General features: G+C 39.4%; 1 protein-coding gene across 3 annotated transcripts in view; it reads right to left on the reverse strand.

Moving 5' to 3' along the window:
- Positions 1–18811, reverse strand: part of Fmo1 (flavin containing dimethylaniline monoxygenase 1) — a 30666-nt gene extending 11855 nt beyond the window's left edge. The window contains exons 1-5 of one of the 3 annotated variants that reach the window (XM_048357381.1): positions 18757–18811; positions 17201–17322; positions 8419–8556; positions 2165–2353; positions 191–353 (exon numbers count right to left, since the gene is read on the reverse strand). In XM_048357381.1, coding sequence (XP_048213338.1) covers positions 191–353; positions 2165–2353; positions 8419–8550 — 484 coding nt within the window. In that variant the 5' untranslated portion in view covers positions 8551–8556; positions 17201–17322; positions 18757–18811. Of the gene's footprint in view, positions 1–190; positions 354–2164; positions 2354–8418; positions 8557–8771; positions 8942–17200; positions 17327–18756 lie in introns of those variants that run through there. The other 2 variants (XM_048357382.1, XM_048357383.1) reach the window with 2 other exon arrangements.
- Positions 18812–21618: the final 2807 nt, after the last annotated feature.

Consider the following 21618-nt stretch of genomic DNA (forward strand, 5'->3'; position numbering starts at 1 on the left):
TCTTAGTGAACCATAGAGCCGCTTAGTCAGTTATTCGAAAAACTGTCTAGAAAAGTACTAGTTAGAAAAAAAGTCTGTTACTAAAACCTATTTAATGAAGGAGCCATAGGAATTCATCCTTATACTAACCACAAGTCTGGATGTTCATGTAAGACAATTAATTTAAAGTCATTTTCAGAAAATGTTCTACCTGGGAAGGAATCCAGTGGCAAGGAAGGGTTAGTGAGAAAACCAGTGCAGACCATGACAGCATCAAAGATGGCCGAGTTTTGCTTCCCTTCATGCAGAGTGACCACTTCCCATTGGCCAGAAGTGGCAAAATCTGGGCATTTTCTCACACTGCATACTTTAGTCTGAATAAAAAAGAAAGAATCACAGACATGATTAGGAGTTCTCCAATTTCCTTTAAGAGCTTGCTGGTGGACATGCCACTTCACACTTCAGAAGTTCTAGAGCACAGAATAAACACAATTAGTATAATCGTAGACTCCTCATCAGGCTATCAGATCCACTGTAATTTCTTTGATGAACGTATTTTAATCTTGGATTTATGATTGGCTCACATTGTGATTAAGTGGTTTGCTCAAATTCTCCCTGCAAGTGATCAAACCAAGATAATAATGTAGGTTTCTGATGTCTTTTTATGATTATTTTTTCTGTTATGCAACCTTATTTTTAACAGAACTCCTTCTTGAACAATAGTTAAGTGTAATAGAAATATGATTATCTATAATTGAAACATAAATTTAGCCTCAACTCAGCTTAGCTTAGGAAAGGTCTGATAGAATACATTGCTGAAGTTTCTCAGAAATGAAGAACTATATTAACTTTACAGCCTGGTGTTTCTGGGGTAGTCCAAAGTTCAAACAGTCTCTTTGCTCATGGAGTATGTATATTTTATCACATATATACTGATTTAGGAAGTATATTTATTTTTTATGATCCTGGGGAGATAGGCAAGTACCTAATGCTCCTCCCTAAGAAATATGTATTTAATAAACATAGCACAAGTCAAATTTAAAAGCAAAAATTATTGACTTACTATGAAGCTTTGCTACCTTTTTCTCCTTTTCAAAAATATCAAAGAGGGCTGGGAATATGGTCTAGGGGTATAGTGCTCCTCTCGTATACATGAAGCCCTGGGTTCGATTCCTCAGCACCACATATATAGAAAAAGCCAGAAGTGGCACTGTGGCTTAAGTGGTAGAGTGCTAGCGTTGAGCAAAAAGAAGCCAGGGACAGTGCTCAGGCCCTGAGTTCAAGCCCCAGGACTGGCAAAAAACAAAACAAAACAAAAATATCAAAGCACAAGTGCTTCTAATATGTTTCCTAAGGCATTTTCTCTTTAGTTGATAATATTCAAAATGCTTATTAGGTTTCTGCACTTGCATTAGCTCTGTGTTTCAGAAAAGAAATTATTATGAGTTGCAGGCATGGCTCAAGTGGTAGAATGCTTGCCTCGAAAAAGTGTTATCAGCCAGGGCAGTGGCTCAAGCCTAGAATCCTAATTACTTGGAAGTGGAGATGGGATTACAATTTGAGGCCACTTATTACCAGGTTTTTTTTTTGGAGGGGGGAATGGACCATTTGTACATACTTTGGTTTTATGGTGTCCTTGGAATGACTAAGGAGAAGCCAAGTTAAGATTATGAAGGCTTTTTAAAACGTTAAGAAAGTTGGATTTTTTAATAGAGAAGTTATGGCACTGTATTGAATGCTTACACATTTAGATGGTTCTATAAAAGATAAATTAGAAAGGGCAGGATAAAAGAGAAGGAGTCTAATTAAGAGTCCAAAATTCAATCTACTTACTTGCTAATCGAACCCAGTATCCAGCTTTCCTCTGCCTGTCAACTCAGCAACAAAAGGGAAGCACAATTAGGAGGATCTTAGTCCGGAATGAACCCAGCATAAAATGAGACTTTGTCTTGAAAATAGCCAGCAAGAAAGAAATTGGAGTGGTACAAGTGGTAGAGCACCTGCTTAGCAAGTACATAGCCCTGAGTTCAAATTCTAGAACTGCCATTAAAATCAACATGAAGTAAAGGTATTATTAACCATACTGGTTCAATATCTCACCTAAAGAACCCAGAACTAGTCTAATGAGAAGTAATAGAATATAAGAGAATGCTTCCTGATGAATTATTTATGATTCATGTCTTACCTTGAATTGAATGCATTTCCGAAGATCAAACCGGTTTGCATACAGTTTAAGATATTCCAGGAAGAGGGAATTTGGCACAAAATTTGGGTAATCTTCTGGGAATGGAAAATCTGAGTAACAGGACATTTCCTTGCTGCTGTTGGAGACAACAGAGTTGTAGAGACTGGCTCTGCCTTCTTCAACATATTCCTGTGCAAACAGTGCACACTCATGAGCATGCATGCATGAACACACACACACAGACACAGACACACAGATATATATGGAAATTAACTTTTGAAAAGTCTCAAACATTGATGATACTAGAGGTGACCTAGATGAAATATCCCACCCACTATTTTTCTAGTGGAATTTGTTATTCTTCACTAGGGAAATAATGAACATTGGACTTTCAATGTAAATCATATGACCCAAATTATTATTTCACCTATTATATGATAACAAATAAACATGTATAAACTCTCATGTTCATTTTCAGGTAGTACTACTACAAAGTACAGGAAAATATAGAAATAGACAAGGGCCTGGAAGTAGGTTTTGGTGATGAACCATTTCTAGATATTTTGTTTTTATAGTGTTCTTGGAATGATTAAGAAGAAGCCAAGTTAAGATTATGAAGGCATTACACAAAGTTAAGCAATTTGGATTTTTTAATAGAAAAATTATGGCACTGTATGAATGCTTTTGATTTTGGAAAGCTAATTCTTTTTCTATAAAAGATAAATTAGAGAGGGCAGGAAAGAAGAGAAGGAGACTAGTTAAGAGTCCAAAATTCAGTCTGCATACTTGCTAATGGAACCCAGTACTCAGTTTTCCTCTGGGTTTTAAGAATGATAGCTATAATCATCTATAATACTGATGAGGGGGAGTAAATAGAGAAGAAGCTATAGTATAAGTAGAAAAAAAAAGCCTATCAGTTGAAAATACTTTGGGATTAGTTAATGTAGGGCTAAATTTCATTCATGTTTCTTTGGTCTCTAAGAGGATTAAACACCTTATTGCAAAAACAGTGTTTTTTTTTCTTTTTTTAAATAAGACTAAATTTCTCTCTCTCTCTTATCTCTCTCTGTGTGTCTCTCTCTGTCTCTCTCTCTCTCTCTCTCTCACACACACACTGTTTAAGGAAGACAGAAATTTGTGTAATACAATTTGTAAAGATTTCTATAAAAATAATTTTAAAAATGAAGGCATTTTAAACTGCCTGTTTAAGTATCCGACTTGGTGAAACTAGATAATTCTAGGAGCTATATATTTTATGACATCTTAAAACAAATAAATAACAAAAGGAGAGGCAAAAGCCTCACTGTTTTTCAAAATTCCAGGAGATAACTGTAAAGGCGGGTCCAGGAAATGCTGAAGCCTGTTTGAAGTAATGCATCACAGATGTTAGCAGAGCTTAAGGAGACTTCTCCCTTAGGGTGGAATCTGAGCCTGAACTCTGCTCTCTTCTCCCTTTCCTCCTATGGACTGTTTGTCTTGGAAAAGTACAAGGTCTGCAGTATTGAGCACATATACAGCAAGCCTATATGTCCCTTGTAAATGGTATTTGTGGATCCTGGCATCTCCCTCCAGTGTTTCCTTCAGTGAGAAATCTGCTTTAGTGATTCCCAGGCCCTCTGGACCTCTCCCTGTAACCGCTTCAGCTGCCCTGTCCTGTATGTCCTGTATGGCACTGTCCCTGTATGGCTATGGCAATTGCCCTGGCACTCCCAAGTGTGGGAGCACATGTCCCCCTGAGAATTGATGGAACCATTTCAGAGAAGAGTTTAGTTCTCATAAGGGGAAAGAAATGAGTGAGAAGTATAAAGGGGGAGAAATGGGCTGTGGAGAAGCAAAAGGTACAGGGAGTTGCTGGCTTTCTGGTCCACTTTGGTTTTACGGTACAGTGAGAATGCCACCATCATCCACTGAGAAACTTGGTGGGATTCTGGGTGCCACCCTCAGGTTTTGTCTGATTTGTGAGCTAAGAATCAGACTCTGCCAATGCTTGGAATGTAGATCTTGCCAGCACAGGCCCAGAGTCAGACTGCCTGGCCCAGGGTCAGCTCTACATTTTTATTGGGTGATCTTGGGAATTTTCTTAACCACTTTGTGTCTCAGTTTCATTCTATGAGTAGGAATACAATTACAGTTATGTCCCCAGAATAAAGTGAAATGGAAGTTACAAGGTACTTACAACAGTGCCCATTAAGCTCTCAATAAAGGTTAACTACTATCCATATTGTTCTGTAACTTCCAAGGAAATTGTCTTTCTTAAGTTTTGTGTTTTGGGGGGCAGACTTTTTTTTTCTTTGCTAGTCCTGGGGCTTGGACTTGGGGCCTGAGCACTGTCCCTGACTTCTTTTTGCTCAAGGCTAGCACTCTACCACTTGAGCCACACTACCACTCTGGCCTTTTCTGTTTATGTGGTGCTGAGGAATTGCACCCATGGCTTTGTGTATGCTAGGCAAGCACTCTACTTCTAAGCCACATTCCTAGCCCTGGGGAAGACTTTTGACATGGAAGTTATTATCAGGGCAGAGGTTTTTCTTTTCTTCTTTTAAAAACAGATGTAAAGGGGCCATAACTTATTATTATTATTATTAATTTTTTTGCCAGTCATGGGGCTTGAACTCAGGGCCTGGACACTGTCTTTGAGCTTGTTTGCTCAATACTAGTGTTCTACCATGTTGAACCACAGCTCCATTTTCTTTTATTTTCTGGCAGTTAATTGGTGATGAGTCTCACAGACTTTCTTGCCCAGGCTGATTTTGAACTGTGATCTTCAGATCTCAGCCTCCTGAGTAGCTAGGATTACAGGCATGAGCCACCAGTGCTCGGCTGAGAATTTCTCTTGATATGCACAGAATTCACGACCCCTGAAATGTAAGCTTCATGAGGAGCCTATCAGGCATACTCCCATATGGACAGTAGAAATTTAATAAATAGTTATTGACTGTGTGAATAAAATGAGACCTACCAAGATCGTTGAAGCTTTAGAAATACAGCTCCAATCCCTGATGTTTTTGCTTTTCCAGTGAAATCTTTTCTGTGGTAAGCTGGAAGGTGGCAGGAATTTTTGTAACTGCTCTACATATCTGTGAGCCCTCTTCCTATTTGGAATTGGGAACTGTCTTTCCATGTGTTTTGTTGTGTTTCTGTCTTTTGCCTCTTTTGTTTGCATCATGGGTTCTTGACCCTTATAACCTCACTAGGAACCACACTTTGTATTTGCAGCTTCTGACAAGCACAGTGCTTTTAGAGTAAGCTCTTTAATAATTCTTCAGGTTTTGGGTGGGCTTCCTACTCTGTGTGCATGCTGTGTGTGTGTGTGTGTGTGTGTGTGTGTGTGTGTGTGTGTGTATTTGGAAGGGGAGGAAAGGGACATCTTTAGAAAGACACACCAGACTCATAGCATGTTGGAGCTGGAAGACACTTTCAAGGTCACCTAGTTTAGGATTTTCAGTTAGGCTTAGGAGAATTTCAAGGTATTACAGAGGGGCCTCAAGAGGCTTCTGTATCAAGGGTAGGCTGCTTCATAAAGATAGGGGTGGATGTTCCTACTCTTCAGGCTTTCCATAGCTCAGCACTCACACTCATTTCTCAAACTCACTCGTTTTTGTTTTATAAACGAGGCAATAGAGGTGGAATAACTTATTAACTGACCTGTTAAATTTACCCTGGCCCTTCCTTGCCTCTAAAGGCAACGTTTTAATGGCATTGCATAAATTTTTTTCCCGACTGTCTCTATTTTTCTATTGCTCCAGTTCTACTTACTTCTAAAGCCTCTTCACCTTCTACACTGCCATGATTTCCAGAAAGAAGCAAGACTTCTGATGTGTGAGTGCTCTTGGGTCTCTTTTCATTTTATCTCCTGTGCTTACTTTCCCTTCCTCTAGTCTCTGGGGAAGGTGTGCCTCATTTCTTTCTTTCCTGAACTAACTCTTGCATTCATGTCCGTAATTCTGCTCTTTACATTTTCTGAAGGATCATTTCTCAGCTTAGTCTTTTATATTCAATCATTTCCTACAATCCAGAGGTTTTCACTTTACCTACCAACTTTTGCATCATGAACACATTCAAAGGTAACAATGACAAGAGCAACAGCAACAACAACTTTCTTAAAATATGCTCCTTACCCATTGGTTTTGAAATCGAATAGCAACAGACATTCATCTACCTTCTTCCCTATCATTACTTCTCTTACATAGGTTACATGCACCATTGAGGTCTTAGTTTATGAACATGCTTGACACTTTCACCCTTTCTGGTATCTACTACTCCGTCTCTTCTGCTTGTTGAAATCCTTCAAAGCTCTTCTCCACTATCTTTTCCACAAAGCCTCCCCTGGCTCCCTGGCTTCCTGCCCGTGGTTATAATCCTGTCCACATTCCAATGCTCACAGCACTGTTTCTGCCTTGCAAGATCTTAGCCTTCTTCCTTCTGCTTGACAGCTCCCTGGGGCAGGGAAAATCCTTCTCATTTTTGTGTCCCCTGCAATGCTTTCTGCATAGCTGTTTGGTCTGTCCAAGTTATACAGCCAGTTGTACACAGCTTCATGAATTTTAGTGTCAACCATTAGGTATATGTTACCTAAATAAGGGACATTTTGTTTTTGGTGGGAGGGTCTTTTTTTTTTTTTTTTTTTTTTTGCCAGTCCTGGGCCTTGGACTCAGGGCCTGAGCACTGTCCCTGGTTTCTTTTTGCTCAAGGCTAGCACTCTGCCACTTGAGCCGCAGCGCCACTTCTGGCCATTTTTTGTATATGTGGTGCTGGGGAATCGAACCGAGGGTTTCATGTATACGAAGCAAGTGCTCTTGCCACTAGGCCATATCCCCAGCCAGTGGGAGGGTCTTATCTTAAAAGACTATGTATAGCATTTGATCTTTGGGCTCACTGAAATTACCTTAGCCAAATAACTTGGGCAATATAATTGGTCATATATATTTTTAAAGCCAACTCCTACTGGTTAGATGTGCTTAGATGTTGTATACTGTGTTAAGAAGGAATCTGAGACTCATTATTGGCTTAGTTAATTGTTTGATTAGTAGTGTCTTCACTGAGTACAGAAGAGGAGTGTTTTGGTGCAGGTGACATGTTTTACCATCCTATCAGGACATACACGATTTGAATCATGGGAATGGTGTGCACTTTTACTTAGTCTCCATGCATTGACGTTCACATTTGGTGATTAGAGACAATTTAGGCTGTGCAATTCTTTGCATGTGTCAAGCTAGCCTATGCTGGAGGACTGTTGACTAAACTATCTTGCTTTTCTGAAAGCATTGCTTAGTTAGAAAATCATTAGTTTATTCCAGTTCCAAGTTCTTTCTATAATGGAGGAATGCCCAGTCTTTCTCTTTGCTTCTCAGGGAATCTGACACATTGCTCTCTCACACTGTGCCTGAGAGCTTTCTCCTTAGCACGTCTAAAGTTTATGGGAAATGTTTGTGACTTGAAGGAGTGAAAAACCCCAGAAAACATGAGTTTGGAGAGATCTGATATAAAGGCTTCCTGTCTGAGCTCTGGAGTTTGAAGAGCACTTTCTTTTCAGGGTTTCATTGGCCTGTAGCAGGGCTATTGTAATCCCTCTAGGATCCAGGCCAATCATGGGTGAGCTTTACATTCCCCTCTCCAGTCCAGACTGTTACCCTGCTCAGATTTGAGAGAATATCACTTCTTTTTTTGTGCTGAGGGCACAACAAGAAAAGGCTTTAAACTCTTAAAAAAAAAAAAAGAAACTCATCTTTTATACATAGGCTGGCATTGTCCAGACAGTGGGATCTTGATTATGGAACTCATTCTATACTGATCCTTGTGTCCCTCCTACACAGATGGAACGGGACAGGGAAAAGATGAAAGCAGCTTAGTCCTGCAGGCAGAGACTATGATTCTTAATGGTTACTCCAAACACTTGCAGTCTTTGGTCCTGCTTTACACCTTCTTCCGCTCTTGTTCCCCTAGTCATGGTCCCTTTGTACCTGCCCCATCATTCGGTTCTCTTCCATAGTTTATGGGCTGGCTTCTCTGAAACATTTCTCCCTCTGGGCCCTGGATAAAATTTGTAAAGCCGCTGATACTTCTCCCTAGAGCTCAGCCTATGCTTAGTTTCTACTTTTAATAATTTCAGAAGTCCCTCCTGACCCTGCTTCAGCAGACATTTCTAGCCTTTTTCAGGATAAGCCCTGTGGAAGAAAAAAAACTTACAAGTCTCTTGTTATTCCAGTTAAGCCTTTCCCCAATAGACAAATGAAAGCAGTTGGAACCCCACTTACAGTGAATCTCCACAGTCCCCCAAGGTCATCGCTCCTCTCGAAGCAGGTGGGCTCCAGTCCTTCCTCCAGGCAGCACTTGATGGAGGCCAGGCCGCTGACCCCGGCTCCCACGATCGCCACTCGCTTGGCCATGTTCTCTTGTGTGGGGAAAATGAAGCCGAGCTTTTTATTCACAAAGCCTCACCCACCCTTGGCTGCTCTAACAAACCAGGGAGGGGAAAAAAAAAAAAGAATTTGGAAGATGAAAGGATTTCCTCCGTTTGAGTTCTCTGCAGCCTGTCTCAGTGTGTGAATGTGAGGAGGGAAATGTCTAGGTCACTGGTTTAACCCCTGGTTATGTTCCCGCCCCTCACTCAGAGCCGGGCGCCCAGTATTAGTGAAGTTGTGGTTGTCAGTGCTGTTTGTAGTTTCTGGCAGAGTGGCTGAAATCGGACCCTTTGGTGGGAAGAGTCTTGCATTCTGGCCTGGGTTGCATCCAGCCTCCCGGCTCCAACTCTAGAGCTGAGGAAGCAGCAACAAAAGAGAAGGTTACCTTGTCAAACAGCCAGGCTCAGATTGGTGAGGGGCCATTACCCAACAGCTGATGGGGTGGAGTTGGGACTAGGAGCCAAGACACTTGTGACCACCACCGATTCTCCTCCTGCACAGCTGTGTGCCTGCCCATGGATCTCTAGCACATTGCCAAGGCCCAGCAGTCACCGGGGGAAAGAAAGAGGTGGGGGTGGGTGGGGTGGGGGCTACCAGTGAGGGGGTTTGTGGCGAAAAGGTAGACATGGGACACTGTGCCTCCTGCTTCAGTCTGATGTTGATTCACTTTTGGGGAGCATGGTGCAGTCATTGCTGGCACTGGTTAGAGAAACATCTGATGCCAAGCCCTGGGTTAATAGCCAGGACTGGTAAAATTGCTGTGAGACAGTACAGTGTGCTGATTTAAACAATCACTTCTGTCGGTTGCTACCATGTGATCATTGGCAATTTATTTAATGCCTCTGTGCAGCATATAAATGGAGAAAACAGTAATGGTCTCCTTGCAGTGTTTTGTGAGACTCAGGTGAATTGATAATTCCTGGAACATAGTAAATAATCAATAAATGTATGTCATTGTTACTGTAAAAGTATTTCCAAAATTGGTTTCTTTTTCTGCATTTTACATGAATATATTCCTATAGCATTTATGGCTCGTAGTACACATTTTGAGCACAAATCAAATAATGTTAGATATTGCTTCCTAGTGTGTTCTTGAGATCATTTTATCTGCCCAAGTTTTTAGATTTTTAGAAGAACAAGAAAGTGTCCCAAAGACACAGATTTCTTGAACACTTGCTTTGTGTGTGTGTGTATATATGTGTATGTAGCTTGAACTCAGGGCATGGGCACTGGTCTTTAGCTTTCTCACTCAAGTGGTGCTTTACCACTTGAGCCACAGCTCCACTTCCAGCTTTTTGGTAGTTAACTGGAGATATGAGTCCAGCTTGTTAGAGATAAAGCACCAGACTATTTTCTATTTTCTGTGTCACATTTGAACTCTCCTCAAAGCTGGAGTTTAATAATTTGCATTTTTAGAATTGGGAACCTGAGAGAAGTTCAACCAAAGTGCTTTATCTTTTTTGTTCTCTGTTGTGTTCTGTGGTCTAAGGCAGTATGTGGACCATGATATAATAGGTGTTTAGTAAATATTTCTTCAGTGAAAAGCTCTTTTTTTTTTTCTGGTGTCTGTAAAAATGTAAGGCTGGTTACTTCCCATAGCCGTAGTATAGGTTCTCTTTGGAGAAGCCATGTTTTAGAACTTGATGGATACTACATAATCAAAAGTTCTACATAATTTCCACCTCCCTGGGCAGGAGAGTAGACACTGTATTTAGACAGGGAGCTGGAAGGTGGGTACTAGGTGAAGACTCATCTGTTTCAGATCACTGTTCAATTAGGCATCTGCTTGGTGACGTGAAAGTTGCTCATTCTCTTCAAACTCCAGTTTCCTCATGTACCACTGATATTTGTGGGCCATGGAAGTCATATAATAAATGAATAAAAGTTTTATGAGTTAAATGACTTTAGGAAATCAATTATGTGTGATCAGTGCAACACATTTGTGGTCATGGCAGAATAACAGAAATATGAGCAGGTTACTTTTAGGATGGTGAGGAGCCATTTCCAAGAGCTGAGTTAAGAAAGAGGGTGAGGCAATTCCCCTGGTGTGGCTCCATTGGAACTGGAGAAGAGGTCAGCAGGGAGAGAGGCCAGTCATAGCTCTCCTCTTGGGCTCAGAGATGGTGCTCTAGACAGACAGATGGACTATGGGTATAGCACGGACCAGTGCTGGATATTTCCTTGTCTAGAATATTGTAGTTTCAGGTGTAAACTTGATGACTGAAAGTGCCCAGCCTGGTTCAGTAAGGAGGAAAAAGAAAAGCAGTAAATAGTGCCTTTTAATCCAAGGGCCTTGACATGATAAGATGGACCTTCCTCTTCTGGGGACACTGGGACAAAAATTAAGAATTGTTAGAACATTTTAAGTACTTGGTCAACTGTAGTGGCTCATGCCTATTACCATAGCTACTTGAGAAGCAGAAATCAGGAAGTTCTCCATTCCAGGCCTGCCTAGGCAAAAGGTCAGCAAGATTCCACTTAAACAAACTAAACTGGGTGTGGTAGCACATACCTGTGATCCCAGGTACATATGAGGTCACAGGTGGAGGAATGTGGTCTGAGGCTTGTCTTAGGGAAATAAATATGAGACTGAAAAATAACTACAGCAAGAAACAAAGCTGTAGCTGTAGCTCGAGTGCTACAGTATCTAAATTTGAGGTCTTGAACTCAAACCTTGGTACTACCAAAGCAATCAATCAATCAATCAATCAAGCAAGCAGTCTATCTGTCTGCCCATCCATCCATCCATCCATCCATTTGCTCATGATAAGCCTTTATTATTTATTTTTCCTTTAAATAAATTAGGATGGAATGGTTTGACTTCCTAATTGATAGCTGCTTGACCTTCCCTTGTTCCTTGGCAGCTTTGCAGCCAGCTGAACTTTCTTCATATGTTCGCAGCTGTTTTGGACATTCTATAGATGCCTTGAGGAGGCTACACAGGCCACCAAAGCTGCTTGCCACTGAAGCACTACTTTGGCTCTAGAAGGCATTATCCTAGTTACAGCTGTTTCAATAACCTGTGCTGAAACATTTTTGCCATCATACGCTTTGGGGAAACACTATATGACCCTGCTTGTCTGGAAGCCATTTTTATCCAGGCCAGAGTAGGAGCACTCTACTTGAGTCCAGCAGGAAGCTTATGATTGGTGCAAACACAATCCTTCATTTGCAGAGAGACTGTGTGATTGGTCTGGACCCTTTGGCATATGCCCTGTCTGGCTTTATAAGCAGATTGTCAGGAACGAGCCAGCTAGGAGATACTCTTTTGTGTTGCCCTTTGTGTTACAACATTAGGCCTAATAAAAGGCTTCTCTTACAGGCTTTCTCTTGCTGACTATTGATCTTTATCAGTAGTGTAGCAGACTGAGCTGTTACCATGAAGAAAAGATGATGTAAGCGCAAGCAGAGCAGTGGCAGTGGTGAAGATGGTAGTGATGGCAGCAGACGTGGCAGTAGCTGTTGCCCTGACACAGGCAGCTGTCCTTATGAGAGAGTAACTGGAGAGTTCCAGAAAATAGCAGAGCAGAATGACAGAGAAGAGAGGCCACTCGGGCTGTAAAGAACTAAACATGGGAAAATTATGGGCCCGGGCCACTGGAAGAGTTCTAGAGTGCTGCCAAGCCTTAAGGGCCAAGAAATCTCACATAAGCTAAACCCAAGTAGCTGTAGGACTGAGGATCCCAGCACCCAAGACCTGAATAAGGGCTGTAAAAGTATATGGCACTGCCTGCTGCTGCTTGTGTACTGCTTTCAAGGATTAGAACAGATGCTAAGTGATTAGGCTACTGGTGGTTAAAGCCCAGATCTAATGGGAGCGACTAGTGCCATAGTCTTTGGCTTGTAAAGCTTGAAGAAATAGGCCTCTATGTCCCCAGATCATGGAGTGTTAGGTCTCGATGTGGTCTACTAGTATAGCCCTTAGGCCTTGGGTAGTAAGAGCTCCAAATTGCCAACCCTGGAACTGCTGCTTCTCATGTATCTCTGGTAAAGCCTATCTAGGTAGATCCAAAGGTCTGCAGTCACCTGAGGAATGACGTTTGACCAAGTAATATAAACACCTATCTTTGTATCACAGAAGAAAGTGTTAGGATTAAAGCTAGTTGTGGAACGGAAGAGGCCATTTTAGCTTAGTATAAGCACTTTCCAAGATTTCAAACTCTGAAAGCCTCACCCAGGAAGTCTAGACCAACTTTTGGAGATAGTGTCACTAGGAGACCCTAGTTAAGGAGATGGAGGAATCAAATGTCCTATAGGAATTTGTACACATTTTGTGATTTATTCTCTGGTTAATTCAGACATTAAACACTCAGTGCCTGGTTTCTTTGTGACTAAGCTTTAGTCTAAGTTTCAGGGTAAAAAAGAGGATATAGGCATAATGATGTAGGCTAGGGTAGTAATCAGTCTGGTGGCCAAATCAAAAATTAAAAAAAATATGAAATTTGTATGAAAGGCTAAGACCCAGGTAAGCCTATGTACAAACTACAGTAAGCACATGAAGGAGATGCTAACACTGACTTTGGGGTGGTAGGAAAGCAACAGAAAGGAATAGTATCTGAATGGGTAGGAATTCAGCAGGCACAGGGATGGAAAAATTGGCTCCACAATCAGGGCTGCTTATTTTGTGAGGGGCTTGCCTTTCCTTGATTCCTAGAGCAGTGTCCCTCACAGGAGGGAGCTGCCAGTGTACTGTTGATTAGCTTGATTTCAGCCTAAGGTTGTGTTTCCCCAAAGTAGGTCATTTTCTTCAATGCATCTACGTTATCATAGCTCCTAGGAGCATACTTGAGTGGTAATAGTTGTTACAATAATATTTGGCAATAGGTTGATTTCTTCTCGGGTAATGTGAATTGATTCATCATCTTACATTATTTTTAATTAAAAATAGTTGGGCAAATATTTTCTGGGGTAATATATTGAGGCAATCAGATATTCCTGTTTCAAACTGACATCTTATTGATTGTACATTATGTAGAAATCGTGCATGAACTAGGTAAGCCTATTCTGAGCAATGAATCTTCCTGGGGCTTTTAGGCACTTATAAGCCAGATGCCTGTGCTTGAAGTTTAGAGCTGGTTCATTATCATGGATATAGTTTGAGCAAGTAATTTAAAATTTCTGTGTCACAGTTTCCTTCTCCTTAATATGAAACTAGAAGTATAACTGGTCTTAGCCATTGTAAGACATACTCAATTAATGTATGAAAAGCATTAGGCACGGTACTTAGGCTTTGCTACTCTTCCTTCTGTAGATGCTATTTTCAAAGTTTTACAAGATTTGCCTTTAATTATCTGCCTTGATAATTTTGGGTTTATTTCCAAGATTATGAACTATTTGGATTCAGAGCCATTGGGGACAATTGAAAACATGAACCTAACCTTATTTCTCATAGAAAGCTAAACTGTATACTTTTTGTCTTGTGTGTAAGTTTATCTATTTGGGGGAGGGTAAGAGGAAGCACAGAAATAGTGACAAAAGATGAACTAATTCAGCAGTGATACTCACTGGACACTATATTGAAAATGAGCTATACAACTTGGGGTGAGGAGAGGGCTCAGGAGGGGAAAAACTGGAGAAAAAGAGGGAAGAGGTGACACTGTTCAAAAGGAAATGTACTCATTACCTGACCAATGTATCTGTAACCCTTCTGCACATTATCTTTGCAATAACAATAAATTAAAAAAAAAGAAAGTTGAAGAAGTGAGTAGGGAACTCTGAGACTGATGATGAGAGAAAGGGAAAGAGAGAATAAGAAGAAAGGAGGGTATAAAGTAGGTCTTAAAATATGTTTGAAAGGGCTTTTTTTTCCCCTTAGAATTTTTTCTTTTTGACTCAAAACTTCTTGGTGCATAATCAGTGTCTCAGAGCTGTTCCCCACACTTGGAAAAGCAAACCATTGAAGCAGATTGAAGTGGATTGAAGTGCACAGAGGCAGACATGTAAATGCTACCCTACACTTAGATTGAAGTCAACGCTTCCAAACATTTATAGGATTTCTGATATGAAATGAAAGTGACTTAATACTAGTGCTTTTTCAGAAAGAAGTTTTGTTCCCCTCTATTTTTTATCTCAAAATAATTTTTAGTCAATCACTCTATTAATAATTACTCAATTATCATTCTAACAAGAACTTTTAGTAGGATATAAGGCATCCTAAATGATAATAATTGGAGTGCTATTTCACAAGTGAATACAAATATGGCATTTAAAATATTATTGCATTGTACATTGATAATCAGTAAAAATCCTACTATTTCTTTATTAGTTCCTTTAAATAATCTATCATTTTTAATGAAAAAAGCATTGTCAATTCTAACTACATATGAAAGAAAAAAATCAATGGATTAAAAAGTATAACTAAGTGTCACTAAAGGTGAATTTGTAACAAAAAGCTAATAAAGTGCCTTCAATCACACAAAATTGTGAAATGAATTGGGATGTCACTCTCAGTTGCACTAAAGTTATTAATTTTTAACCAGAAGGTTAGAAATTACTTTTCTACCCCCTCCCCCGCCTTGGGTTGAATTCTGTGCCCTCTACTTCAAAGAAGTAAAATGCAAATATGTAGTTTACTAAAGTCAGATTGAGTGTGGACTTCAATTTATTAAGATAACGTAGTGGGGATGGAAGTTGAGGTTAGAGGTTTCATTACCAAACTGCAGAGATGCCTTAGAGATTGATCATTTTGCGCAAAGTGTAGTTGATATTTAGTCTGTTGAACACTCAGCATTCAAGGCATTATATGACAGTTTTACTATGTGATAGACAGTATTTCATTCAGTGACATCTGGTTGGGAAGTTGCCACAAGAGAAGTAAGTGTATGTGTGGGGGAGAGAAATGAGGAGGTCATGTCCTCTTTGAGAAATTGATCAGTGCTCAGCAGGCACATGAATCCCATTGTCAAATAATTGTGATTAAGAACAAATATAAATATTTTCTTCTATTCCTTTTTTTGGCACTATTTGTTCAAACAACAAGCTTAGAATATAAGTACATGACTCATTAGACTACTTAACTACTTAAGAGGAATTATGGTATAGGGACAGTGTGAAGAAATTGTTAATATACTAAGGACCTCTCTAACTGAAAAAGTTTTGGAAACTCCAAGCAGATGTATTTTCTTCCTGAGCAAGTTTTTTAACCTGGAGACTTTGTTAGGGTCAGGGGACCAGTCTGAGCCCAGCAGTGGATGGAGCAACCACAGTTTAAGTGACTGGTATGGCTTACCTCTGCATTTCGTAGGAAGCTGTCTTACTGGTGCTGTCAGATGTGCCATTTATTAATTCATTTATTATAAATCTATAAATATTAGTTTGTTGTAAAAGAAATAAAAAAATAGCCAGCTAAATGCTTAACCCATGGTACTGAGTATACTCATGAAACATTAGACCTTTTTACATCAGGAACAAGGAAATACAAGGAAGACTACATCTACTCTGCATGTGAGTCGAAAGAGAGGTTTAGGCAAGATTAGCGCACCATGTTGGGTACCACTCTGTGTTAGGCTCTAGGTCTGTCTGTCTGTCTGTCTGTTTCATGCACATGCACTTCTCCTGGCTAGTTTATGCTGGCATGGCTAGTTTATGCTGGCATGTCTTAATTTTTTTGTTAAAGTTGTATTGTGACATTGGCTGTGGTTGGCACAGATTACCTAATGATATAATAATATAGCCTTAAGTTGGCCATGTGATTTAAGGCATAATCAGATGTAAGATCTAGATGGATGGTAGAAGGATATGTGTGAAGGTGTCCAATTGGCATTTACAAACTAGTATATAAGCTGGTGAGACCTGTGGTAGAGCAGGACCATGCTGTGGGATTGTAGCCTCAAATGACAGCTTATGTCCTCCAACCTGTTCTAAACAACTACCCTTTAACACAAATACTGCCAGTTACAAGGTCATGGCAGGTTCTCTAGGACATAGGGGAATCTGTAAGAAATAACCAGGGAGTGAGACTCAGTTCTTCCACTGGTAAAACATATGTATCATTGAAGAAGAGGCTATTTGGAAGTGATCTGAAAACCCTTATATTTAGAATCATGTGCATTAGTTGGGAGTGGAGATTAGCAAACAAACAAACAACCCAAAAGATCCAGGAATAGCACAATAATCAAGAAAATTTCACTCTAACATGAAGAATGGAACATGAAACATTTGTAAGAACAGAACAATTAAGACATGCTAGCACAAATTCATCAGATTTCAAAGATCCTCGCTTCTTGCTTCCTAATTAGGCCAAATGTCAACATGTGATAGACAAGCCTCCCAAGCTATTGTCTATAAACCATGATAGAAACTGCTGATGGAAGCACTTAGGGAAAACAGCAAACTTCCGTGCATTAGAAATCCAAGTTTTCCCTTTAATTCAACTAAAAAATTTACCTAGCAGAGTACTTACTAGTTTACACAGAATATTAAAAAAAATCTCACTCTACTTCCCTATATAAATACTCAACCACTACTCTATACTTTGGAGGGAGGAGTGTCTGTATTACTTTTCCAGGATCATGGGCAAAGGGAGCCAGTGTTCTGGTGAAGTGATTCAGTCTCAAAGCACAATAACAAAACAGGAAAAGTTCTAGCCCCACCTATCTCATCCAAAGGAATCAGAGATTTATATCTGGTTACTTACTTTATATACTTTTAATTTCTTGTGACAACGCTCTTCCTCAGTTAAGATTCTGGAGCATGTAAAAACCAAAAGTCTCTGGGAGCCAGTGTTGCATGGGAGTCTCGGAGAACACAGGATGAACCCTGTCTAAGAGATAAGAAATGTCATGCAGAATTTTTAACCCAGTGTGAGCTGTTGTTTACATTTCTGCTTGGTTGATCCCAGTGGTGATATACCAAGACAAACACTGGTGATATGTACTTTAAACTGATTCTTCTGTCTACAAATGATAAGGTCACTTGGGGAGCTCCAGGGACAACCCACTGGTCACCAGTTTTATTCTTTGAAGGGATAAGAAAAAAAAGAACAATTATGTTAACAACTGTTATGTAAAAATTCACTTTGAAAGGGTTTCATCCAGTTCATATTTAAAGAGAGGCATTATTTTAAAAAGTCTATATTACCTGCATTAGTAAATTTAATTTTTTTTTTTTTTTTTTTTTTTGGCCAGTCCTGGGGCTTGGACTCAGAGCCTGAGCACTGTCCCTGGCTTCTTTTTGCTCAAGGCTAGCACTCTGCCACTTGAGCCACAGCGCCACTTCTGGCCATTTTCTGTATATGTGGTGCTGGGGAATCGAACCCAGGGCCTCATGTATATGAGGCAGGCACTCTTGCCACTAGGCCATATCCCCAGCCCCCAGTAAAATGTTAAAGTTCTTTAAAGTGCAGCTGACTGCTCAGGCATTTGAGAAATGCAAGATCAATATATAGGAAGAGCACAGCCTTTAAAATTATTTTATTATAAAGGGTTTACAGTTCCATAAGAAAGACAATGAATGCATTTCTTTCTGTAAATTTTTTTTCCTCAAATTTTTATTATCAAACTGATGTACAGAGAGGTTACAGTATCATACGTTGTCTGTAAATTTTTTTATTGTCAAGGTGATGTACAGAGAGGTTACTGTTACATAGGTAGGGTAGTGAGTACATTTCTTGTCAAGCTTGTTACCTCCTCCCTCATTTCTCTCCCACTCTAGTGCATTTCTTTTCGAACAATGTTGCCCCTCCCTCATTTTCTCCTGCTTTCCCTCTCCCTTAGCTCCCCTCCTCCCCCAAGTTGTAAAGTTCATTTGAATACAGCTTTGAAATGACTTGTCCTGGATTCAGGTATTATGTTTACCAGATAGTATCAGAGTGGTCTTGGAAAAAAATTATTTGACTTTTCTCAACTGCAGTTTCTTCAACTTAAGGTGGGCATCATGATGCCTACTTCAAGTAGTAGTTGTGGTGTAACTTATGTTACACCACTTAGATGAGGTGTAACTTATGTCAAAAGCTTTGTATGTAGAAAACCTTGTGATGGTGACAGTGTTGGTAAGGATGATGATGATGTCATTGCCAGGCTAGGTAATTGTTAATTGTTGGATAATATAGAAATATATCCCACAGGCACCAAGAGCAAACTCTAGGAGACAGTTGAAGCAGAGATGGAGGTTTTGGAGGAACTGTCTTTTTGCCTTTGGCCTGCATCTGGAGAGCCTCATAAATCACAGAGTATGTTGCCTGCTCTTTTTGACTCACCTCTGGCCTTATTTCTCACTTATTATTTCTTGGCAAGGAGATAGCATTGATAGCTCTTTGAGTTCAGCTGCCTTCCTGGAATTATGAAGACAATAGTATTTCAATGACTTCAAACTCAACATTCAGCCATAAAGAAACATTCAAGACTACTAAAAGTTAGAGTATGATTATTTTTTCCAGTGTGAGAATATTGTATATGTTCTCTGCCATTGCAACTACTAGGTGTAGGATTCTTTTAAACACAGAAAAAGTGAATAGTGATACTAAAAATCTAGAATTTGAATTTATTTTATTCTAATTCGAATTTTTAATTGTAATTCTTCGGTTTTGCACTTATTTATTTTTACATTTATTTATTGTTATTGGGGTGATGTACAGAGTGGTTACAGTTACATAAGTCAGATAAAACGTACATTTTGTAAGGAAATGCAAAGACTTGGAAAAAATTATATTAAGCGAAGTAAGCCAGACCCAAAGAAACAGGTTGCATGATTTCCCTCATTTGTGGTAGGTACAATGTACCCATAAATCTACAAGTAAACACAATGGATGGCAAAAGAGAAAAAAAAAGCAACAACACTGAGGCATGATAAAATATATGGGTCTCTAGGAATTCACACAGCATGAGAACAAAGGAAGATAATCTTAGGAGAGGACCACAAAGGCACAATAGCTATGTTGCATCTGAATTTATAAAATAATATTATTGAAATGAATTTCCAGAAAATGGAAAGAAGAGGTTTTTCTTTTCTTTGTTACTGTTTTTGTTTTCTTTTCCTTTAGTCTTATTTGCTCCTTTGTCTTGGTAAAGAAGAGGGAACAGAAATGGTGGGACAAAGAGTGAACAAACGCAACAATGGTACTCACTAGACACAGTGTTGAAAGTGAACTATATAACTTGTGAGTGGAGACAGGAGGGAAAATCTGGGAAAGAACATGAGATGGGGACGACATTGTTCATAAAGTGTGTTTTTAAAATAAAAATATGTTTGACATTGAGTCAGAGATGCCTTGGGAGTTAGGTCACCATTAGTATCTCATCACCTACTATACCTAGGAGATCTGGGGGTCCTGGAAAAGCCATAATACTAATGTATGGGATATCAAAGGGATTTAAAGTGTTGACTGAGCAGAAATGCGATCACTTCATTATAGGATCTCATTTTCTATGATTATTCAAAGGTTTGTAGTAATTAAAGATGTGAAAAATGTTCAATTTCAGGATTGTCTTCCCTTTCTTCTATTGTTAGGGGTCATTTTTTCATTTGTTGAACTTCGGGGTACAGGTAGAGGAAAGCTCTTTAGCCCCTTATTCAAGTAGATCTAGGCTGTTAGAAGACAGATTTATAGACTGTAGTATTCCTTAAGGAAGATAGACTTTGTGTCTTCCATGAACAGGCCCCCTAGTGGTTGATTGGGAACATGTGTGGAATCAGTTCAAAGGACTGTGAGCCAAAGTAGCATGTCCTTTCTGGGACAGAACATTAAATTGCCAGTATAGATATTTTTTTTTTAAATTTAATTTTATTGTCAAGGTGATGTACAGAGGGGCTACAGTTACATACGTAAGGTAGTGAGTACATTTCTTGTTAAACTTGTTTTTTCTTTTCCTTCTATGTGGTAACCAGTAACTTTAAGAAGGCCATTTTATTATCCTGGATCTGAATGACTAGAAAGAGCCTATCCCCAATGGACCTACATCATAGAAATATAATCTGTGTTATTTCAAAGTATTGAGACTTGGAGACTACTTATTAATGCATCATACCCAGCGCTTATTGATTGAAAACCTAGAGATGCTTCCTGGATCTTTCATGGCACTTTTAAATCATCTGACATTTTATTTCATTTCTACCTTTTATTTTAAATTCATATTTAGACCTTTAGAATTTTAGAGTTGAAAGAGAGCATAGATTTTATGTAGTTACTGCCCTGGCAGAAAATTAGACCTACCCAGTGCAATTATTTTCTTTCTTCCTGCATTTGAACAAACACAGTTAAACACAACTCCTTACTTCTCATGGACTTCCACACAGAACATCTTATTTTAAAATTATTTGTTCCTAACGAGATTACTCCATATAATCTCTTACATGTTATGTTTCTCTTTTCTTCTTTGTTTCTTCCTTCCTCCCCCCTTTCTTTCCTTCCTTTCCTTTCTGTCTTTCTTTTGAACACACCTGCAAAATAGAAGCACTGAGAAGGACGTGGAGGGAATATATAAGTCAACTCAGACCAGGTATTGTCATTGAAATATTTCTTTTCTCTGCTAGTTTAGAAACTATCCTATCAGGCTTCTAAGCCAGTGTCTGTCTAACAAGCTTAACATTAGAGAGGAATGCTTACATAGTTAATTTCATGTAGTATAATATAGCATGTAATGTAGTTTAGTGGAGTGTAGTGGAGGATGCAGCAGGAGACTACTGCTAAATAATCAGAGCTCCTTAATATTGCTGTGTAAAAAATGGGATAATCATCCTTATATTACCTAACACACATGGTTATGGGAGGTGTAGGTGAGGTAGTATTTATAGAAATCCCTGATACATGCTATAGAATTTGATTCATTATTCTGAAAATTTGCATTTGCTTTGTTTGTCTTAATATCATTAGACATAGCACAGTATCTGACATACCATAGTAGTGCTTAATAAGTTAAAACAAAGCATAAATTACTGATCATATGCTTGCTTGTGGAAGTCTAAGGTTTACCATGAGATGCAGACCCTTTTCTAAAACCTTTCTAAACTTTGGCACCCAGAGAGTTCATTTGAACATATGTAATTTGGATACCAGCTGGGATTTTCCTGTCCCTAGACACATTCCTTCATCCCCACAGACTCTCCCATGACTACTAT

This window comes from Perognathus longimembris, chromosome 11 (assembly GCF_023159225.1).
Source record: "Perognathus longimembris pacificus isolate PPM17 chromosome 11, ASM2315922v1, whole genome shotgun sequence".
In the NCBI taxonomy this organism is placed as follows: Eukaryota; Metazoa; Chordata; class Mammalia; order Rodentia; family Heteromyidae; genus Perognathus; species Perognathus longimembris.